This window comes from Platalea leucorodia, assembly GCF_965183815.1.
Source record: "Platalea leucorodia genome assembly, chromosome: 4".
Classification (NCBI taxonomy): Eukaryota; Metazoa; Chordata; class Aves; order Pelecaniformes; family Threskiornithidae; genus Platalea; species Platalea leucorodia.
In genome coordinates this window covers 59,632,486-59,643,306 of record NC_138826.1, presented here as the reverse complement: position 1 = coordinate 59,643,306, position 10,821 = coordinate 59,632,486, and the positions used below count along the sequence as shown (strand labels likewise).

The window sequence follows — 10,821 nt, the reverse complement described above, 5'->3', positions numbered from 1 at the left end:
TGTAAAAACATTTTAAAGTCATACAAATACAAGTGACCCAACAATTCTAAGTACATAGTCCATGGTACAATAAAATGAAATCAGCACATAGTAGGGATTATCCATTTTATTTTCTTTATAAATGGATCAACGAAATTACTGTGCTCCAGGAACACACTAAAAAAAAAAAACTGAATAAGACTTTTACATCAGGTAGCCTTCCCCTTAACAAAGTTGTACATTGCTTATAATAATGCAGATCGAATCTGGAATAATAGAAACACGAATCCAGTGCCACCCCAGAGCTATGCTGATCGCAAGTACATTCACAAACAAACCCTCCCCCACAATTCTTCAAAACACCTGCAGAGTCCCATTTCTACAGATCGCTAAAAATATTCTTGTTAAAATAGAAAAAGATTTTTCTACAAAAATTTGGGGGAAAGTTATGACATTTCATCTAAATTGCTTTGCAGACAACTAACTACGATGATAGACCAGCCTTCCCAAGGCTTTCCCTTCCGAGTCCACCCGGAGTTTCGCGTTCCTAAAAACGGTCCAACATTGCCACCATGTGGTCAGAGACGAGCACGTTCGCCGCGACAGTTGCATATGACGTCTCAGAGAGAATCCATGACAGATACCTAGTCAATGAATAACCACGCTGCAAGTGAAAACGGAGACTGAATTCTGAGAACCGAGTCCTTATGCAGGGAAACCAATTCTAAGTATGGACGAATATAAGAAAAATAATTTAAGATATTTTGTGGTTAAGTCTTCATTATTGTGACACTCCCCTCCCTAAAGGCACAATCCATTTCCGCTGCTCTTTCTCAGTACGGCATGTACTTGCCAACAAGCAAAATCTATGTGTATGCAAAATGCCTAAGACCATTCACTTCTTTAAACGCAAACGTACTTGAAAAATCTGAAACCTTTTTCCTGGAGTTCAGGAAGCAATAGAAATTGAGTTTTGAAATCATCTTTCACACAGACTTCTTCATTGCTGCCTTTCTCACACTGAAGAGATATGCTTCATAAATGATATTTAAGAAGTTGTCATCATTCTGAAAAACAAACCAGGTAATTGTTAGTGCACAAGAGGTGTTCTTGAGTAAAGAGCTTAGAAGTTTTTTCCATTTCATGGATGAAATACTTTTCAACCGTATTCTATTTTAAAAAGCAAGCAACAGGAAGGCTATTTCCTTTTCCAAAAATATGTATTATTTCCAAGCCTTGCTAATAGCATTGGAAGAACTGGATGTGAATACAAACTTTATTGCAGCAAACATGACTGTATTTCTGTAAGAAGGAATGAGTACACAGAAAGCAGATTTTCCAAACTCACAGTGGATTTGACTTGAGTGCACCACTATTCTTGAATGATATCGCAGTGACGATACAATCCTGTAAATTCTTCCCTCTGCCCTCATTTACCTAAGGATTTCCTTAAGTCATCTCCTCCATTAGGTCAGTGATAATTCTAAGCATATCTGAAGGAACAGTGAAACACCCTGGGTTTTGATCCTATACTAAATCCTACCTGGGCAAACCCTTGCATCTTATTTAGCTCTTTTAGACTGAATGCTCCTAAACTGATGCTGCTCCTTTTGCTCTAATGCCTGTTTAACTTTTTCCTTCTGAAGATCATTTTGCAAGAACAGGTCAACCCGCATTAAGAAACAATATCCTAAGTAGCTCACATAAATTTATGAAGATAATTAAAATCAAGATACTATTTGAGGAAAATCAGGAGCATTTGAGATTGTAGTTTTATATAATGGAAAGTAACAGGTAAGAAATTGGCAGTAATTTCCAGATAACTCTGTTAATCCTAACTACCATGAAGAACAGCAGGGTCAAATATACAACTACAGTTTCAGAGGGTAAAATCCGATTTGCCTTGGCTAGTTTCCTTTTTAACCTCATATATGGTTTTCCTACTATCCAGATACTCAAACTACGTAAAGACGGGAAAATGCGATATTTTTATTTTTTAATCCCAAACTAAAAATACAGGGGAAAATGAGAAAAGCTTCTAATTTGTTGAAGAGACTATTTTTTTTCTGGGTCTATAATTTAAATCGCATTTTAAGTGAGTAACTTCAACATTCCAATAACAACTTTTATTTTTATTCTGAAGACATACAGGCACATAGTTTTGGCCTACAAACTGGACGCTTAAACCTGTGTCTTTATTTCTTATGCTTTATGTTATAAAGTTTAGTTATAAAACTTTAGTTTTACAAAACCTTTAGTTATAAAACCTTTCCTCAGCCTCTACTCTTCAGATATTCATCACATGGCAAGTTAAGGAAAAAAATATTCATAATCACTGACATCATGCCAGAGCAGTAAACAATCATCTCATACATAATGTTGTTAATGCTTTGTTACATTTAAACCTGAATAACTGCAGCAAGATGGATTTTAGCATTTGAACTAAAGAATTACATTGAATAAACTGAACTAGTATATTTTTAGGTTATCTAACCCATATTTTGAAGTTGCTTACACTTATCCTGCAATTTTAATTTCCCATCTGAATTCCTGTTACTGCTAACATGCATCCCTGAAATATTTGGCAGCTAGGATAATCACCCATTATTTATCCTTAGCTAAAAATATAATAGATAGCTCTCTGGCTCATAGGCTGACCTTATGAAGCTTTCAGTCATCTTTGTTCTTTTCCATCAAATTTATTATCTTTCCTGAACCCAAACCAGATACATTAATCAAAATGCAGTTAAGCCAGCAGCGTGCAAGGAGAGGCTATCACATGTGGTCTACGCCGTAGTGCTCTGTTAACACGCAGCCTTAAGTAGCACAACTTCCATCATACATTCTAATTACCCATTTAGCCTCTAGACAGATCGATGAAAACAATTATAGGGTGCTTATATCAAAATGGGAATCAGAATTTTAAGCAAAGTAGAAGAATTCTTGGCCCTTTACCTGGATCAGGTGCAGAAGTGTTTCCTGCAGCTGCATCTTCGTCATTGAACTGCTGTTGACCACGGATGGCTCTGGGGTTTGCAGTGGCAGGAGAAGGCTAGCTGAGCTAGCAGCAGGTTCTTGGTTTGCTGCTGTTAATCGCCCACTTTCATTTGCTTTTGGTGGAGCAGGTGTGGACTGAGCGAACACCATTGGGGACATCAACAAGGTAGGAGTCACAGTGGCAGGAATGCGTTGAGGTGAGATTACCTGTTCATATAAAAATAAACTCATCAATTAAACCTATCTACTTAATTCTATGGGAATAAAGATGATCAAAACTGCAGACTGATTGGCAACAGGTACAGAGACTGCTGGACATCAATACAGTTATGTGAAACTCCAGTTCAGGACCACCTGTATGATCTATTTCCAGATTAAAAGGTCTTCCATCCAGTTTGAGATTGCAGCAATGGATTCAAGTGTGATTAAGCCTATCTGATAGGCAAGTGATCTTAGGACAAGAGCATTTTATTACAGAAATCAGACTACTATTAAATATCAGCACTCTTAGAAAATGCAGCTGTAAAGTCTTCTACATAGGGATAGTAAGTCATTAAGTTTAATCTTTGAGAATATACTTGCATGCAAATATCACTATTAAAGACTAATCATTGTACCTAATACTAGAAAATATTTTCCAATTATAACTTTCAAATTACTTTATAAATATATACATATGTATATATTTTTTCCTTCTCTTTTTACTTAAGGATAGGGGAAAGAAAACAGAGATTAAGTGATTTATCTGAAGAGCCACAGTGAGCTGATGGCACTGTCAGAAAGAGAACCAATTCCCAACCAACACTCAGGTGACAAAACCAAAAAGGCCCTCAAAGAGAAGGAACACCCTGATGCTGCAATAGTTCTGCAAGTTTCCTCAGTATCATATCCATGCCAACCTGCAAAGATAGGTGTCAAAGAATTTTTACTTTTAAATTTCGCAATGCATCTTGGAACTGTAAAACATGCAGGACTAGCAAATACCATCAGATATAATATACAACATAACGGAAAGTTTATTCACTCAGTTTGCAGATAATGGAGCTCTCTCCAGGTAATTCTAGTAATAAATCTTAATCCTAATCAGCCACCGCTCGCTATTCAAGTATTCGATCTTCTTTTTCAAAGAACAGAACATACAAAGGAATTGATACAAGCTCAGCAAAGCTCCTCTCTTTTGGACTGGAGCATGATTTATTGCTCCTGTATGAAGGTGAAAGGCTACTGAATCACTTCACTCTGTGTCCTGGGTTACATTTCAGTTCTGAAGAAAAATTAAAATTAAGAAACTAAAAATGAGGTTTATCTCCCAGGTATGCAAAACAACGTAGTTTAATATTAAAGAACATTCATATTTCTGTAGCTTGTCTTACTCCCAGTTATGATTGTTCTACCCGAGACATTTCTGAACAATGTTAGTTAGACTACAATACAAATAGCAATAGAAAGAAACGAGGAGGACTGAGATCTCATGCTGTTTTACACAAAATTGAAGGAAGCAGAAAGACTAGGGGTCAGGAAAGACTCATGGATATTAGAAAGCATGCAATATGCACCTAATGCAAAAAAACTCCCAGTTCATGTTTTGAAATATTATTTCCATTTAGAATACTACCTAAAAACAAAACTCTTGACCTACAGCTTTTTTCCTACCCCATGACATGTAATTGTAACAGCCGTCATCAGGTCTGGGGTACAAGCTCCTGAATGAGTTAAGGTATTCCTGACTCATTGTAGGTTTGCTTCAAACAGTAAGGTAGCGCATATGTTTGTGCACCTATGCTTGAAAAACAATGTTCGTTTTAGAAGAAAACCAATATAAGTCCAAAGTGACATCCCTCTGTGGAGCGAGACCTTCAGACTGTGCACAGATGTTCTCCTGTAAGTGAGAAGATTGTTCTCCTGCCTGTGGAAGACTGAATACCTCCACATACTTATCACAACGCTTTTGCTCTACTCATCCATGCAGCTGAAGTAACTTCTCTTTAATTTACCTCAAGCAAAATTGACAGGGTTTGCTTAAACCATATGATTCTCCCTAATGTGATTTAAACAATGCATATACAAACTGGTCTCCAAGGGCAGGAACCTCCAGCATAGGGATGGTGGTGAGCAGCTGGAGGAGATAAACTGTCCCACTAATACAGCTGACTCTACGACAGACTATGTCAAAGACCTAGATGACACGTCCTTTGAAATCAAAAGACATTTGTCTCTAGAGTCCAAGGCAAATAAACAAAACCTGAGACAAACTGTGCTCTTAATAATACAGAGTTACTACTCTCAAACACGTACAATGTTGTGGTTTAAAAGACACATTAAAAATTATTTGTTTTCCCTGGACAGAACAGCTTTTTGGTAGGATTTGCCAAGCATATGGAAGCTATATGGAATAAGCAATATTGCCATCTACTGGTGACACAGCTAATATCTACAGGTTACTGCAAAACTTGAAATATTTCTCAGAAGAATAGAAAAGATATGTATCATTTTGTCAGTGCATAGCATTTGTTTCTGTATGCAAACATTAAAATGTATTCTTTGCTAACAGTTCGTGCTCAAAGCTTCTGCCATTTAACAAACTTTTACATAAACAACGTGTTTTTTTAAAAACATAAAGGCAAAATTTCATTTCAGATTTAGTTTAGATCACCTCCAGTCACTGGGATAACGGACACCCACCAGAAAATGGGACGCTGATCTTGGCATTACTAGTGCAATTCCTATAGCACCATACTTTTGCTGAAAGCACCGATAATGCTCTGTAGGGACATAATAGCCTTTGGGCCAGTCTTTTAGCTTTGAGTAATTTCTCACAAGACATAACAGCCCTTCCAAAATGCTGTTGATCAACTTCTTTCCCACAGAATCTAACCTGAGCTGCTCGTTCACCCAGCCGCTACTGAATTATCTCTAGCTTTATCAGGTCAACACTTGAATCTCTGAGTCACTAACAATGGAGTAGGAGTCTACTATCAGTTGTGCAACAACGAAGTAAGAACAATTAAAATTGCACAAAATAATCATTGCAGCATATTAGTATTCCTTCTCTGAAGCACAAATGCTCACTGAGATATCTGTTTGATATTCTGCGTGGCTGCTGGCAGCTGGATGACATGATAGGTGGCAAATTCACATAACACCATGAACTAAGGAATGCATTGGCTCTCCTGTAATGCAAACTGGCACTCACTTTTGCTTCCTACGCGTGCAGAATCCCACGTGCATCAAGTGCTCCTCTGGAACACCAGCACCCGGTGGCTGCTGTGGACCTCTAACTGTTTTTAGTGGCATTACTTAAAACTGAGAACATTTAATATCTAAGAATGGTTCAGGAACTTTAAAGACACTATTAAAATAAAGCTGGCTACAATGCTAACATTGCTTTGTCTTTAAAGATTAATTCATAATTTTTTAATTGATGTTTAACTACAGAATCTTAAATTACTGTTCAAAACAAGTTTAATGTACCTATTGCATTCCTCCTGTGCATGTTTACAGTCTCATGCTGAAACTGCAGTCAGGGCAATTGATAGGTAATTGTGTGATGCACACACCAAAGATATTAGGTACCATGCATGTATTCAGAAGATGTAATAATAAAGTTACAAAATACATTCGTGATGGAAAATACTCCAAGAAATGAGAAAAATGGGCTGCAAGATAAGTGGCCTTCTGAAGAAAAGATAAATTTGTGTCAAGGTTATTGTAAGCACTTTCAAAAGCGTAATTCTGATTAACATAAACACTTAAGCATGCATGTATCTATAATCAGGATAACTCATGCCTAACACTAAGCATATGCTTAAAAGGCCACTGCAGATTAATGCTTTTTTATTGCACCTTAAGCACACGTTACTCACTGTCTGCATAAGGAATACTTCACAGAACAGGGCTGGCACCAGACCAGGCTGAATGCTTCCGAGTATTATTCTTCAGTTTTTGCTTTTTTTCTTCTTCTTTTTCTTTTTTTTTTTTTTTTCTTGGTAACTGGTCTCTTCCTTTCCATGTGGGAGATCACAGTTCTTACACCATATGGAGATGCAGCAGAAGCCAATTTAAACTTGGACTTGTAATGTGTCAATTGTGGAAAAGACTATTGCTTTCATTTTCTCAGTGCTGCTGATGGATCTAGTGTGTTCCTTTAATACGATTTTTCCAACAACAGAGACTGTCCAAATACCTTTCTATTCCTGTCAGACTTTTTAGAATTTGCTTTTTCTGTATGCTGAATTGTAGTAAAAGAGGCAATACCAAAAGGTAAATAATTACAGAGAACAAAACCTTTTGCTGCATTTGTTGTCAGGATCTGCTTTGATCAATTTTGCATGAGCATGTGCAGATACATTTGTGCCAATTCAATTTCACTCGAATGTCTGTCTGCAGGCATGGCAGCACTTAAAGCCTTTGGTCTACAGCAAGGATGGTATTATAAAAAGATTAATGTTGGTTTTAAAAGTTGTTTCAAATTTTTATCTTCCAATTTTTTTTCAAAAGTAGGAATATTTCATGTGGCTAATTCATGGCGTTCTACAGGAATACAGACTCGTTAGTTCATTTTTAGCCCCCTCTCCTTTTTTTTTTTTTTTTCTTTTTTTTCCAATCTGCTGCATGTAAGAGAGGCCATTCCTTCCAGATTGCAGAGCTTTAGGTGTCCTAACAATAATTAGTCTTACTTTCATCACCATTTTTATTCTATGTATTAAGTCTCATAAACAATAGTAAATGTGTTGGAAGAACTGCATCTAATACTGTTTTGATAGCAGCTGTGGCTGTGTCAGTCCATAAAGCCACTCCTAGGCAGTCTCAATCTACTTGGTCTGCTCGCAGCCATGCAAAGTGAGACTGAGAGTCTCCTTAGTTGCCCCCTTTTTTTTTTTTTTTTAAGGCAAACTTGCAGCAATTATCACAGTGAATGAGACTTGTTCCAGTGAAGACTTCCCTCTTCTCTCAAGCTATTGTTCTATTCATACTCAAGCATAAAATTATTGAAATTGCATTATGTCAGACCTCAGTAATTCCCTTTCCATATTGCAACTAATGCTGGCATAATCTTCTTTTTCAAATATACACAAAGTCATTAGCCATATCATCATAGCCAAATCCATCAATATGGATTTTTCATTTGAAAATAAATCAGCGTATTTGCCATTTTTTATTTACACGTACTGGCTTATAATGTATAGCCTGGCACTTGCCTCATTTCACTTTTACCTTCAAAGTAGGAATGTCTTATGTCTCCCTGCTATCAGTACATTTACCAGTGAATCAGACAATTTCTTTCATTTATAGCAGACAAGTTCCATTCCCAGTGAAAACAGAAGTAAATTTTTGTGACTTTGGATCCTCTTTTTATTCATTAGTACTCCACTGGTAAGTCAGATTACCATCTGTAAGCAACTGATCCTGAATAATTTCAATGACTAATCCCCCCAAAACTCTCTCACACAGATTCAAAGTCATGCTGCTTTAATTAAAAGAATAAAAATAATGATGGCTATTTGCTATATCAAATTCATCTTCCTCTGACCTTTCTCGCAGAATTAGAAATCTTGACCCATCACAGTTTTAGTGACAGATGTGGCCCTTAATTGTTCAATAACTGTTTCAGCCTCTTTATGTTTAAGGTAACTTTCTAGAATAAGGAGGATTCTTGGAGCATGCTGAAGTATTCTGTAGTCTTTCATTCAGCTTTTTAAGAAGTTGCAATAGAAAAGCAGCTTTTGAACTATACATTGAAAAGGTGAAAGCTTTATGATTTGGATAAGTAACTTCTAGACTCCAATACAATAAAACTCAGACTCCAGTATAACACAAGTCTTGCAGACAGTCCTTCCGCAATAAAGGAAGTTAAAAGAGGCTTAGATGCTTGCTTATCCCCAAACAGGACATTTAAAGACATTCAAGTGTAAAAGATCCTATAGAGAATGAAGTTGTTAACAAAGACAGTAGTTGTCCAGGATGGGACATTTTGTAATTGCACATGATGCTTTTCTGAAGAACAGAAAAATTCACTCATGAGAGAGACAGTCTCTTGACATCTCCTGAATTTTTTAAGGCACCAATCTGACTTTTAGGGTCACAATCACCAGAATTAAGGGGCTTCAGTTTTTGCAAGGCATTCAGGCACAACACAAGATAACTAATTCAGCAATACACAAATACTTCAAAAAACTGCTGTTAGAAAATAAGTGATCTTTTAAGCACCTTTAGCACTTTTAGCGACTGGCATACAAACGAATGCATACCTGCACAGAGAAAGCTATGACTAATTTTGTAAGAAAAAATAATTATTAAACCCAAAATATTACACTCAATAACCAGCAATTACATACAACAGCCTGAGACCAAGTATGGCAACTGAAAACTAGGTGACTTTTCAAAGTGCCTCTGGAAAAACCCAAGACTGCAGTATTTTTGGTCATTACTGATATGCAAGAGAAGTAGCCTTCAGTATTTACAATATCACAGCTTGGTAAGTCATAACTTACTTGATGTTGTTAAATTACCACCTGCAAAATGAATGATGTGCAACACATAGTAAGACAGTAACAAGAATATGCTGGCCAAAACAAAACAAAGACTAACCTCACAAAACTCCAAGTTCAAAAGATTACCAGATTTTCATTTATTTGTTTGTTTTAAATTCTGAAGTTGCCCATTTACCTGAAAGAGAGAGGTCTGTTTTTCTGCAGCCGGTGCCTTTTCTATCCAGGAATCCAGTGGTTTCAGTGTATTGGTATTCTGAGTAACAACAGGAAACTTAGCTGCCAAGGTTGGTCTGCTGGATACATGCAACTGTTGTTCTTGTTGGACTATCTGGAGTTTTTTCAATAACTCTTGAGGTGAAATAACCCCAGAATTGGCTGCTTGATTGCCAGAGAGAGAAAGTGGCTGTCTAGGAAGTTTGGATTGTTCTTTACCAAGTGTCTGAGACTCTAAAGTCTGGCCTGGTAGGGAACCATTGAAATATACCAAAGGTGGCTGGCTCATATTGTTTACCGGTGCTGCTGGTGCTCCAACAGCAGCAGGAGTCCTGCTGAACACACAAGCTGTCGAGTTCACAGATGCTGTTGCGCTGGGGTCCATTTTAGTCACTGACCCTGACTGACCCTGTAATTTCTGTAATAAGCTCTGAGTGCCAGCAGTATCCTGAACTACATGAGATGTTGCAATACCATGAGAAGTCACAGGCTGGAAGAGTCCTGTGAAAGTCTCACCCACAGGGTGGACATTGCCATTTTCACAGAGTCGGTTCTCGGGAAACTCAGCAAGTGGATGAAGGTCTGTCCCACGCACCATAAGCTTCTGAATGGCGGGGCAAAGCTGTTTCTCTGCAGAGGGCGAATGGCTGCTAGGTTCTTCGTAGGACAGTGAACGTACCACACCCTGCCTAACAGGAAGATTCTCTTGATGCTGTTTATTAAGTGGTTCTGAGACATCTGGCTTTTCCTGTTTTCCAAACAGTGCTGTCAAAGACAAGTGCTGTGGTTCAGGGTCCACATTCTGTGAGGGGACAAAGGAAAAAAGTAAGCATAGTTCCCTCATGCATAAGTTACATTAAGTGGCGACAATATTTAGCCAGCAGTATTCAAGGAAAAGCTGAGAAAACTGCTATGCTCTTTCCTCCCAAGAGGATTTTTAATAGTTTTGCCACATAGGAAGGGCAAGAAGACAGTTGCAAAACTGCTAATGTGGGAGAAAACCAGTGAATCTGAGAGATAGCAGTGGCTTCACTTTAAATACCATAGAAGAGCATCTTTCCTTTTCACCCAACCCTTCCCTTTCAGCTACAATATTAGTAAAAGACAGAAATCTCCTGTTGTGTCAAGTAGGGCCACTTCT

The 10,821-nt window shown here is 37.6% G+C and overlaps 1 protein-coding gene across 1 annotated transcript in view; it reads right to left on the bottom strand.

Moving 5' to 3' along the window:
- Positions 1-207: 207 nt before the first annotated feature.
- The window catches only part of DCP1B (decapping mRNA 1B), a 45,427-nt gene continuing 34,813 nt past the window's right edge, over positions 208-10,821 (bottom strand). Inside the window, exons 7-9 of the mRNA XM_082309339.1 lie at positions 9,643-10,482; positions 2,935-3,183; positions 208-1,046 (exon numbers count right to left, since the gene is read on the bottom strand). Of these exons, the coding sequence (XP_082165465.1) occupies positions 966-1,046; positions 2,935-3,183; positions 9,643-10,482 (1,170 nt within the window). The 3' untranslated portion in view covers positions 208-965. The remainder of the gene's footprint in view (positions 1,047-2,934; positions 3,184-9,642; positions 10,483-10,821) is intronic.